Source organism: Lethenteron reissneri, chromosome 26, assembly GCF_015708825.2.
Source record: "Lethenteron reissneri isolate LAM-NWPU_2019-01 chromosome 26, ASM1570882v1, whole genome shotgun sequence".
NCBI classification, from domain to species: domain Eukaryota; kingdom Metazoa; phylum Chordata; class Hyperoartia; order Petromyzontiformes; family Petromyzontidae; genus Lethenteron; species Lethenteron reissneri.
This window is the reverse complement of record NC_083804.1, coordinates 9,059,766-9,072,671: the sequence shown is the minus strand read 5'-3', so window position 1 is coordinate 9,072,671 and position 12,906 is coordinate 9,059,766. Positions and strand designations below refer to the sequence as shown.

The 12,906-nt window shown below is 51.5% G+C and overlaps 1 protein-coding gene across 1 annotated transcript in view; it reads right to left on the bottom strand.

The window, feature by feature from the left end:
* Positions 1-1,003: 1,003 nt before the first annotated feature.
* LOC133347615 (CAD protein-like) overlaps positions 1,004-12,906 on the bottom strand; it is a 42,335-nt gene continuing 30,432 nt past the window's right edge. Inside the window, 15 exon segments of the mRNA XM_061560039.1 lie at positions 1,004-1,150; positions 1,743-1,837; positions 2,292-2,393; positions 2,802-2,957; positions 3,130-3,255; positions 3,739-3,951; positions 4,627-4,704; positions 5,412-5,614; positions 7,115-7,177; positions 8,902-8,989; positions 9,866-10,021; positions 10,372-10,512; positions 11,256-11,446; positions 11,742-11,943; positions 12,457-12,588. Coding sequence (XP_061416023.1) covers positions 1,048-1,150; positions 1,743-1,837; positions 2,292-2,393; positions 2,802-2,957; positions 3,130-3,255; positions 3,739-3,951; positions 4,627-4,704; positions 5,412-5,614; positions 7,115-7,177; positions 8,902-8,989; positions 9,866-10,021; positions 10,372-10,512; positions 11,256-11,446; positions 11,742-11,943; positions 12,457-12,588 — 2,049 coding nt within the window. The 3' untranslated portion in view covers positions 1,004-1,047.

Genomic DNA, 12,906 nt, shown 5'->3' with positions numbered 1-12,906 from the left:
CATCCAGTGGGAGGAAGAAAGGAATCAAGGCATGGGTTCAACAGCCCCGTTACCCAACATCTCTGAAATTATCTTGCCAGGCAGATAAAAAAAAGAACCGAAATAAAATCCTCTATCCTTCCCAACAACCTTCACTATGGAGAAACTAAAAGGGCCAGATTCACATCTTGACATTGAAGGCCACAAAAGATCACCTTGGCGATTTTCTCCATTGTTGGTGACATGGTTCAAAAAGCGTGACAAAATGGGATCGTCACTAAAACCACGGGAATTGGGCCATGAACCGTCTTGAGGTTTCGCACCGCCTGGCTCAGGTCAAACATCATGTCGCGTTTGGACAGCGGTAAGGCCAGGGTGTGAGATTTCATGATCAAGGACGACAATGGAACACCCCAGGTGCAGTGATGCAGACCTCGCTGGTGGACTCAACCATTTAGATGGAGGGGTAGGGGGGCCACGTGGAGACTGGGACGGGTAACGCTGGCCCTATCTGGTGCACGTGGCACGCCGCCTGCGGTCCAGTACTCTGGAGCGGGGGTTGGTGGGTCATGTAGAGAGAACAAGTAGTGCTCGTAGACTCAACCCAAGCAGAACCCTCCTGAAAAAAAAGCCATCGAGACTCGGCGAGGCTCTCTCATGTAACTAAAAAATGTTCAGTGTCTCCACGCTTAAAAGGGGAGTTGGCCAGAGCCCGTCTCTTTTTCTCATTACGAGTTGGGATCTGACAATATCAAGTGGCCATATTAAAAAGCCAGGCAGTGTTATGATTAATTATTAGTCCATAATTAGTTTTTTTGTTTTAACAAACTGATAGGAAAGGGTCAAACTGGTAAAGAATTCAATTCATTCACCAACTCAATACCCATCACCAACCACTCCTCACCAACTACCCACATTACCACATGCCTCCACACACCCATCCATCACCAAGTACCCACCCCCACTCACTGCCCACCCATCTCAACAACTCAACCACTCACCACTAACCCCCCCCCCCCCCCCCCCGTCTTCTCCTGGTGCTGTTGGTGATTTGCGGGTCTCCGGGTGCTAGACCCGCGCCAGGATGCATGCGATGAGGGCCATGCGCACGTACATGCCGTTCTCCATCTGGCGGAAGTAGGCTGCACGAGGGTCCGAGTCCACCTCCGGGCTGCGGGGGTCACACAACCGCATCCAGGGATCATCAGCATTCACGTCGTATCAACAAGTTCAACGTTCCGATATCGTTAATGTCCTCTGCATCCGTGTTGAACCACCACGCTTGCAGGTCAAAACGCTTCTCTTTCTGCTTCCTCCCTCCTACTGCTCCCCTTTGGAAATCCCTTCTATCTCTTTCCCCCCCCCCCCCATCTGTTTATAATCTTGCTCAATTCATAAAACTTAGAGACTCCTATCGATGACAACTGTATGTGCCGTTTGCTGCTGGCCCGCTTGGTGCGTTGGTCGCTATGCTCGACAACTCGTAACAAGTCCCACCAGCAATAATATCCCACCACCATCATGAATATAACCTTTTCACAGTTAAACATTTGTATCACAGCCACCATCATCATTAGTAACGTCAGCAATAATATTTCGTCCCGTTCATCATAATCGTTAACAATATCATCAACAGCAGCAACATAAATATCGCTACCGCAATCACCACTCAGCGTCGCCACATCAAAGCCACGATCATCAACGCTTACATCGTCGCCATGACAAATGATGTGACCATCGCGTTGGCGCACGCGTGCTCGCACCTGATCTCGTTGACGCGGGGCAGGGGGTGCATCACCACCATCTTGGCCTTGGCGCGCGTCATGATGTGCGGCGTCAGCACAAACTGCCCAAAGCACTGAGCGGCACGGGGGAGGACACGGGATGAGAAAAAGGGACACAGACGCCTGAGTACAAACACCGAGGCAGGAGCATTGTCGGGGGAGGAGAGGATGACTCTGACGCAGGACACAGTCAGGGGGGGGGGAAGGCAGGAAGAGTCAAATCTTCAACTGAAGCAATGCGAGGAATGACACTGCAAGGGGAGGATCGGGGAGGGGAAGCCCTCCAACTCCAGACGCGAGCACTGAGGCACGGTGCATGGAGGGGAAGACCGAGGGAAGAGTGAGAGTCAAAACTTTAAACAGAACCACTGAAGCATGACGAAGGAGGGGTGGACACGGGAGGTGATCAATTGAATGAGGAGCATTGTGGAGGCGTGGATGACGGAGAAGAGGAGCTCTAAAGCACGAATTCCGCGAGGCGATATGGGCACGCGGCGCGAGAGACGTTGGCGGTGCCGCCGCACGCACCTTGTTGTAGTCGTCCTCCGAGGTGAAGCGCTCCTTCTGGATACGCGTCATGTAGAGCACGTCCGTGTCGGGCAAGGCCTCCTCAATGCTGCTCAACTCCACCTGCCGGGGGGGGGGGGGGGGGGCGGTGTTCACGAGAGACCTCACCCGTCAGAAACAGCTCCACCGACTCAAAACCGGCCGGTGCGTGTGTGCAGCTGTTTGCGCATGTGACGTGCAGATGTCTATACGTTGCAGGTGCGTGTGGAACTGTTATGGGGAGGTGCAGTGCAGCAATTGGCACGCCACGCTACGAACCCGCTGGACCCAAGTTTAATTCACCTCACGGCCGACACTAGTTACGATTATGTGAACTGGTTCTGGGTCTCCCTTAAAATAAGTACCTGGTGAGATGTGTAAACATCACGGCCAGGCGTAGTGCTGGCCACCTACCCACTCGTGTGCCGTGCCGGCTTTCATAGGCGTCTGTAACAGGCTATACGGGGGATCTGTGTCTTTGTCCGTGCATACCTGCTTGATGCCCTTGCTGGCGAGCGACTGCACGATGCGGGGTGGCATGCGCAGGCTTGGGGGCGACACGTACTGCAGCGTGACGCGGTAGAGCGCGAGCAGCTTCGCCAGCGAGTGAACCGTGCGCCCATGCTTCAGGTCTCCCACCATGGTGATCTTTAGGCAGCACAGGGAGAAGAGACACGACACCCGCACTTTATACTCCCCGCCTCCTCCGGAACTATCCCAAGCCGCGCTCAGAACGATGGCCCCCGTGTCGCTAACCCGGGCCACGGCCTTCACGACCAACTCTAGGCGTATGCAGGGTGGGGACTCCAGCCGGACGTACAGTCATGCCGTTGATGGTGCCCAGCTCCTCGCGGATGGTGAAGATGTCGAGCAGCGCCTGCGTCGGGTGCTCCCCAACGCCGTCGCCCGCATTGATGACCGGGTGCCGGCTGTTCTTGGCCGCCATCTGCACATTGAGGGAGACGTGGTGGTGGAGTCAAACCGTGCCCTGACTTAGCCGCGTCTCTTCTACAAATATCGGCATACGGTTACACCAGCAAAGTTCAGACGCAGCACTGCTCTGCGTACTATTACACTCACCAGACTTGATAGTAAAACACCAACCCACACTGCTATCCCACAAATCCCAGTGTGCGTATGCAGGGTGAGCATAAAGTCCCGATTACGCCTTTACCACTGTGAGCCTGAGGGATCGGTGTACAGGGGACTTCCTGCCGAGCCTGTACAACAGCACAGCCCCCTACACTTCATTCCAGCCTCTTACTAAAGTCCAAGCTGAACCTTAGTCCTCAACACCAAACCCCCCGCACCTTAAACCCAACATTGTAGACCCCAGTACTCGGGGGTTGTGCATTTAACAGGGTCAGAGAGCTCAGTTGGGGCGAGGAGGCTGTGAATGAATGAGCGAAGCGAGCGATGCGGCCCCCACCTCAACGGCACCGGGAGCTGGGTGGCGCAGTACGAGCACGTCGGCGTAGCAGGACATGGTGGTGACGGAGTCGGCGAGCGACTCGCCCTTCTGCGCGGACGAGGTGGCCTCGGAGAAGGTGATGACGCTGCCGCCCAGGCGCTGCATGGCGGCCGTGAACGAGCTGCTGGTGCGCGTGCTCGCCTCGTAGAACATGCACGCCATCACCTTGCCCTGCGCACAGCAGACGCACACCGCAACGCGCAGTTATCGCCGGTGCCGAGACACCTGGAAATCGTCGCTAACACCACCAGGGTCGCAAAAATTGTCCCACCAATGGCAACACCATCATTATTATTATTATTGTTATTCCCGCAACCAGCAACATCACCACCTTCTGTACAAAAACTAACATCATCATAGGCACTATCATCTGCACCACAGCCATTGTTATCTTAACCAGTTCCATTCCCACCATAATTGGTAACGCCACCAGGACCATCATTTACCCTCACCGACGCCATCATCATCAATACCAATTGTCAACCAAAGACAAATATCACCAATGTAGCCATACAGGCTTCTGTGGCAGTTGCTGTTAGAGGACCAAGTAAGGCCAGAAAGATGCACGATGGGATCGTGTAGCCACAGCATTGATGTCCGGCCACCTCTATCGCCAACACTCTACACACCGCATCCTACACAATTAAGGCCGAGACGAACTAGCGATGCCCGTTGATAATCACCGACGTTAGTCGTGACCGGAATTTAACTTTGTATGCTGGGTTTGTACCAGAGTACTTACCACTGTGCCACTCCTCCCCATACAATGAACACCATTTAAATGTAATAACCACTATCACAATCACCACATTGACATGATTTGCCCGCCATCCCACCCGCTCCCACCTTGAGCACGGAGTCGAGGCTGCGGTCCTTCTGAACCATCATGCGCATGTGGTGAGCGACGTTCATCATATGCGACAGCTGCAACACAAGGGGGGACACAACAACCGCTCATTCAGAGCGCCGGGGTTGGGACGATGTCACACCAGGGCCAACTTGGCAAGCGCCATCATCTTGAGCCCCCACAACCTTGCCTCCCCCTTGTTGTGACCGGTACAACAAACAGGCCGCTGCACACATGTCCTTCATGAATGGAAAATTCAAGAACAAGCCGCCCTAGTGCGACTGTGGCCTTGCAACGCAAACTACGAACCATATAAAGTAAACCACTGTCGCCTGCACTCCTCTTCAACGGAGGAGAAATAGCAAAACGACAAACCCTCTCCTGGAGCCCTCTCTTAGTGGCTCGCAGGCATCGACATTTTACTCCTGAACATATTGGCATTAGTGCTTCTGTTCTCGCTTATCTGGACCTAGTCTGCAGGTTCTCATCTCCCTCTTTGTTTATCTCTGTCATCTCACTAAAATGCGTCTCCGTAAGCCACATCTCTTGGCACGCCATAGCTCTGCATGCCACTCCAAGAGCCTTTTAATGGGCCAGACACGACCCACGGGCAGCCAGTTTAAGAACCCTGCTGTACCACTGGCGTACAAGTTGTCGCAGCTGCTCATCGTGAACATGTCTCCGACGAAGACTGCCGACTACGATCGCAGTTACATTTCCCCCCCCGGAGCATCGTGGGTAAAAAAGAAAAAAAAAGACGATCTCCACTGTCCCCCGAGCCCACCTGATCCTTGGAGAACTGCCGCACGGAGAGGATGTGCTGGCCCGTGAGGCCGTGCGTGGCCGCCGTGGCCGCCTGGTGCGGGGACACGGAAGAGGGAGGCCCTGCGGCGGCCAGCGACGGGTGCTGCGGGGACAGGGCGAGGCGAGGCAGCGTGGAGGTCGTCGGCACCGGGGCCGCTCCACCGTCTAGGAAGAGGATGTGCTCTGGGAGTGGGCGGGGGAGGTTCAAGGGGAGGTCGTGATTAATGGGGATGGGATGGGATTGGAGAGAGATGACCGTGAGAGACAATGGTGGTGGACAGGTACGAAACGTTATTTGGAAGAAAAAAAAAGGTCAAGGAGGGCCCAAGTCATATTTTAAAAATGGAGGTTATCGTTTTTGGGCAATTGTGACCCAATTGTGCCATCGGCATCGTGCCATGAAACGAAGGACCCATGAGCAATGCATTGCCCAGTGTTTGAGAATGGCCGGCGGAAGGAGCCATCACAGAACTACTTCTGAGATCTCTTCAAGTGACCTCTTGTCCACAAGCACTACACGGAAGCACTTACCCACGAGCCCCGCTCCAGAGAAATGTTGGTAGCATGGAAGTTGAGCTCATATTTTTGTAATGCTCATATAACACCTGGGATATTGTCGAGTGAAAAATAAAATGAACAAGCCATTGGTAGGCTGGGCTAAGACCATCAAATGTCAACCCGGTTTAAAATCACTGATCATTGGAACCAGCATTTAAACCGTCAAAATCTCCTGTATGCAAATAGCTTTTCTAAAGCTCCAGAGCAACTCGGCCTCCTCTCTTTAGTCAAACAATACAACATATTTGTATGCAGGAAGAGCAAATACCATAGAAGGGAAAAATAAAGCCAGACAAGAAAGCAAGAGATTGGAAAGTCAAAATAGCAAGCCAAGGATGTTAAAACAGATCCAGTTATAAAGCACGGTAATTTCCCCCCCCACCCCCCCCCCCCCCATTAGATTCGACACGTTTACACAAACACTGTCCCATGCACGAAATACCACTGCCCCCGATAATCATGAGAACGGTTTAAGTTGAATTCAAGGATGATGCATGGCCAACCTTTTAAAACAAAACTGTATACAATTTACAACTTGGACTCAAACTGGACAGGCAAGTTCACAGCACCTGAGCCGAGTTCTCGAGAGACAACATGATCGAATGATACATTATTTTAAACTAGAGTGGTCAATGTGCCGACTATATTAGTACAAACCCGTCGGCATTTACTTATAGTGGTATCACAAAATGATAAACATATATGGATTGGAAACGATAAAGGCATGTAATGCATTCATCCTCTGGTGATTCTATGAATTTGTCAGGAGTTGGGGATCACAATTCCATTAAATTATTAATTATTTTCCTCCACCTCTTTTCAGCCTCCCCCTGGTTCGTTTGCACAGTTCTGATCCACTCCATTATCCGGAATGGCACAATATATCAGTCGCAAACATCGCAAGTAAATAGATTCTCACGCACACCATTCGATACATGCAATGTGAGCCTAAGAATCTATTGAAAAAAATTATCTAGCGAATCGATACATCCCTAGGTGGTTCCCCACGTCAGGAGGGAGCGTGGCTTTTGTTACGAGGCCGCATCAGCCAGTGAGGGAGCGATCGGGTGAGCGGGAAGAGGGTAGTGAGGGTGGGGGGTGGCGGTGGCGACGTGGCACAAGTACCAATTTTGGGCAGCTCCTGCTCACTGGGTTTCGTGACGCTCCGCTCCTTGGTGTCGCCGTCAACTGCGCGGGCACGATGCGGCGACACGGCGACCATTATTTCATGCTACCGGGTGGCAACGCCGGGAAGCAACAGGTGCCACCATATACACCAGGGCTGGGTGGTCGGAGCAATGATGAGGATCACGAAGATTACGACGATGTAGTGACATCGTGCGCTAGCCAATTTGTGAGAATTTGGAAAGGTGCTGTACTCGAAAGTAAAAACCAAAACGACAATGGATGGTTGGGGTTAAATGTCGTGCTACACAGACAATTAGATACTATGTCATATGTTTAACATGCAACACCTCTGCCGACTCACGATTGGTTGGCGGTTTGGAAGGCACCATTCGTTGAGTGTAATTGAGCAAATGTTTTGAAAGATCACAACCTATTGGTTGGTTAATGAAATTGAGATACCTATCCCATGATTAGATGGTGGTAAAGATAGCCAATTCCTGATTGGATGATAATGAAAGGCGCTCCCTCAAAATTGACTGAGGAACTACTCGCTCGCAATTGGTTATTGGTTTTCAAAAGCTCAATTCTGACGAGTTGATAGTGGCAACAGCGAACAGGATTGATTTATAGAAAATACCATAACATAATGCAAATCCACCCTTAATTGGCGCTATTGAACGGATAATTCGCAAATGGTTTTCATTGCCGTCCCATTTTACATTAGCCCATTCACAACGAATGCTGCATTAATGATCGTCCTTTTGAGTAAAATGTTTGGTTCACGAATATTTACACCCCTTGTGTATAGACTGACACTTGTGCATGTTAAATCACACATTAACAGTGCCTGTTAACGATGAACATGAAAAAATAACAACCAATTTCATTTACAAGCTAGACAATTCAAAAAGTAGAGTTCATCATCAAGAGGCAAACGGAAACGTCAACATTCATTGTGCAAAACACAGACAGTAGTGTGGTCCAACGCCATCATCTGAAGCTACAGCCTCTGTTGCCATGGTTTCTGTTACAAAGGCTTTTGTTACCATGGTCCCATTATTATCATGGCATGTTAGAATGCCACCGTGGTTTCAGTTAAATCGAATGTCAAGACGTCTCTCGGTCAGCATTAATTGAACAAAAAATTTATGTGGGCCAATTCAAGCATTGGCACAGCGCTCATCTCCAACGGCATTGCCGAGGCTGTGATGGAAATTCCACATTTCCATGGCAGGCGGCCACTCCCCACAGGACGTTCCACTGTTGATTTCTACACACAAATTAGGGATAAATATTACCCGCCTCGCTGGAAGGTGCGAGTCGACGACACGGATATACAGGGGAGCCAACAGTGTTTGTCGCCAAGGAGAGACCGGCCCTCGACATGGTCATGTGGCATTTACACAACTGGCTTGGTCCACCGGATGGAGGCGAGCACCGCCCCCACGCTCGTTTCAGAGATGCACAAAACAAACGCTCAGAGGCCATTTCAGATGACGGAGAAAATCTCGATAAAAACCTCTGACAGATTAAATCACAGCAATATTTTTTTAAGTCAAAAACAATCAAACGGAAGTGAATTAATGAATGACAAGACAAATTTTCATACACAAACAAGCGAAACAGAGAATTAATAATGGACGAGAAAACAAGCAAAGAGACAAACAAATAAACGATTAAAAAAATTGCATGTGTGCGTGGGTGCATTTGGGGAAGGGGAACGGTTTAAAAAATCTGATTGGGCGATGGGTCACCGGCGATGCGATGGGGGTCATGGGGTTTACCAGGAAGGAGGGAGCCTGGATCGGATGAGCGGTGGACGCGGGGGGGTAACTGCATCCTCACGGCACGACGGGGGCTCATGGGAGCCACCTGATGGGAAAGACAAATCGAAGGTGTGTTAACGAGGTTATCCACCATCATCTAAAGTTCAATGTTAACGTGACATTTTATTGAGGGACTGTTATCTTGGTGTGGTCTGGGACTGTTTCGTTGTTGGTTTTTGCCGCTGTGCCCAAGCTTGATAAAATCACTTGTATAATTATAAAAATCAATTGTCACTTACTTGCCCTTTCCTCTATTTTGCACTCCAATCCTTTGTTTGCTGTTGTAACTTGCCGACCTGCCCCATGCTGGACATCAGTTTAAAAAAAGCTTCGTAGCTCATCGGATTCCTCCAGTCTAAATAAACATTGCAATTCTGATTGTCGTCAACCATCCACCAACTGGATAAAGCCTCCGCAAGTCCTCGCCATCTCTCCTGGGCCCCTGCAATGCTACAAAACCCATTTTACTCTTGGACACGAGCCGATTTGAAATTGCTCCATCTCTGCGTTCCCTTCTCCATCGTTAATCTCAACCACCAGTCATCATCCCTGCACGTGAAGTGTTCCGCCCAAGTCCACTGACCTTGCCTTTCTCAACAAAAGCCTGTTCTGTGTGGACAATCACTTTTTTGTGGGTTTATTCATGTTTTATTTTATTATCGTCAACTCGTCTTGCCAAGCTCGGCGACAGCCGCTTCATCAACACCACCGTCGAGTCCAGTCAGGGGGGGCCCGCTCATTGACATCGTGCGACACAGTCTGTCGCACACTATATCTACATGGGGCCAACGTGCCCACCGGCTTGACCTCAGGGTAAGGAGTTGGCTGGCCGGTACAGAACCTGTGGAGCAGGCCGCATGACCGGTGTGAGACTTTCAGGGTGAGGAATTGGCTTGTTTTGGCGAGGATTGGGGAAACTCACCTTGGTAGGTGGGACGACGTTGGCAGAGGGACAGGCGGGAGCTGCGACACCGGCAACGGCCGCGGTGATGACGGTGGCGGCGGCCGCGGAGGCAGCCAAGGGGGCCAACGGCCATGCCGCCCGCACGTCCTTCCCAAACCCTGGCGGCACCAACACCTGCGCACGTGGCCCCAAGAGGTGGGTCAGAGCCTTCGAGGCTGCAGTGACGTTGCTACAACTTCCGTCATCGCAGACAGCGTGTCCAACACAAAGCACGTACGCGCTCACACAATTACAGCCGCGAGCCAAATATTGGCTTGACTCCCACGTAATCAAAATCTCCAAAGCAGGACGAAGTGTGGGAATGTGCAGTGCGCGGTGCCCTTGTTTCATGTGGAAGTTCCGACTGATACTTCATCTTACGACGAGACGCCGATAGCCCAAGAGGAAAAAAGATTACAACAAAATTAACTGCCACCAGCAAACTGCTCCCCTGCCGCCACTTGCCCGCCCGCCCACCGACCCACCTGCCCGTCGATGTAGGCCACCTCCCCCCGCAGCACCACACGTCGCACCATCCCCTTCACCCTGCGCCCCGCGAACGGAGTCCAGCGCGACTTGGTGAAGCGCATGTGCTCAGGGATCACCCACTCCTGGTCCATGTCCACCTGTGCCGGAGCAGAGAGTCGGGAAGAAACGACGCCTTAGCGTGTGACTGAGGCAGCATGTGCATCAAAGGAGCCCGTTTTTGGACTACTCATTGCTGGGCCTTGGGAATATTATGTCTGGCTGTACAAACTTCCCATCTTCTCCCTTCCGGCATGTATCGGAGGACACGAGGTTCTTCTTGGGCCACAAGCAATCGCGAGCCGTCAGTCCTGCCCTTCCCATACTTTGACAAAAACACTACAAAATCCTGAAACCAATTTATGGTGAAATTCACCACACAACTTACAAACAATGCCCAGATCTGTGTAGTTATTTGGCAAAACTGGAAATTCTATTATTTCAATAAACAAAACCCCCACATTATCCTGCCAACCAATGCGATCAGTGTGTTTGCGTTATAACTTTTTAGTAGTTACCGATTCGCCTCCCTCTGAAATCCAATAAGTTGCAGTGACTGGATTCAAGAATCTATTCTTTTCTAAACATTTCTGCAAAGGGCAGCACCTATGGTGGCAGCACAGGTGGCGCGAATCCACTTGCATAAGGCACACACAGACACAAATTAGAACGGCATCGATTCTTACACCCGCCGATTCATTGGCCACATCGCGAGCTCGAGAATCAACATCAAAATCGACGTTCATTGGCACGTCGTTAACGCCGCCAGCAGCGGCTGCTGCCGTTTGGCGGCCATGGGACACGGTGCTGGTGAAACAAAGGTGGGGTCAAGTTGCTTGCTCACCTCCACGTAGGTGTCCTCCTGCTTGGGCAGGTTGAAGATGCGGCGGGGGTTGTCATGGAGACGGGCCACGAGGTCGTCGATCGTGAGTCGCCCCTCGCCCACGGCCGTGAGCAGCAGCGGCAGCATCGTCTCGAGGCCCGGGAAGCCTGGGGGCGGCGACGCGCAGTCCTTCTCCTGCACCGCGTGCGGAGCTGAGACAGCCACGGGCCCAGGGGGCGGTTGAGGGTTAATTCACGACGGACGAGGATTGAGGAAGGATCAAGAGTGGGTCGTGGGGGGGGGGTGTGCAGGTCAGGGGTTTGTGTAATGGAGAGGTCAGGGGAGTGGGGTGAAGGGCGAGCAGAAAATAGCAAGGGGTTGGAGGAGTGAGGGTTGAATGCTGAGGGCCAGCGAGGGTGTCGTCATCATCAACTCCAAAACCAACATTCATTAACATCACCACCATCGTTGTCATCCGACTGCCAGTCGGCACTAAAATGCACGAACCGTGGTCCGTAGCGAAGCAGTCGATGATGTCCATGTTCTCCCACAGCGCCTCCATGTCTTCTCGCGTACTCAGCTCTGGCCGAACCTGACCCCGGCCTTGACCTATGACCTCCAGGTCATCCTGGCACAGGAAGAGGTGGTGTGGAGCCACCTCGCAGGTGACATCCAGCCCACTCTCCTTGGCGGCGCGGATGAGTAGGATCTGCAGGAAATGCGGCGTGGAGAAGAGAAGAATCGGGAAGTCAATCGGTCAGGTCAGTCTAAACGGTCAAATCACTCGGTCGATCGTTGTGAAGGACAGGATTCCCCTCGTTAGGCACGGACGTGCTAGCCGCAATTTTGGCTATCCGCGAATCGCATCTGGAACTTTACACGACTGCATCGAGAGAGGGAAAGGAAGGAAGTTATGAAATAAAAGTGATGCGAGAGAATGTGATGAGATAGTGATGGTTAAAGAAAGTTCAATCATAAACTATTTAATACCGTGATATTTATTTTAATTTACTTAATGTTTATTAACAAAATATTGTTCACGTTAATTTTATGCCAATTTTCATTTCATATCTTATGTATTATCATTAATCCGCAAAACGTTCTATTCACTGAGCATCTTCGGAACGAATCCCTCGCTAATAACGAGGAGCACTTTACAGAAAAAAAAATGACAACGATGACGACGACCAAACACGGCCCCCCCGGCCTCCCGACTGCGCACCTCTTCCTTGCGGGCGACGTGGCACACGTGCACCGAACGCTTGTGCAGCTGCGCCACCATGAGCACCGCCGCCACCGTCTGCCTCTCGGCGTGCACCGCGATCACGCGGTCCCGCGGCCAGCTCTTGAAGTGCTGCACCACGGCACGCGGAGACGCACACAAACAACCACGTGGCGGACACGCGCTCGTTGCGATGCGTGCAAGTTCGATCAATGAGTTATACCCAGGCAACACCCGGAAATATTTAGCAGAATCGCACTCGCTCGAGTACAAATGCTCAATCATATACCTGCACGCACACAATCATTCTGACACACACACTAGACAATACACCTGCACAAACATCGACACAAAGGTATGGACCACTCATAATGACCATAATAAAACAAAGCGAAGACAAAGGTCCCCCCCCCATATAGCCTTTTAACAAACTGTTGGGGCAAGTCCTGA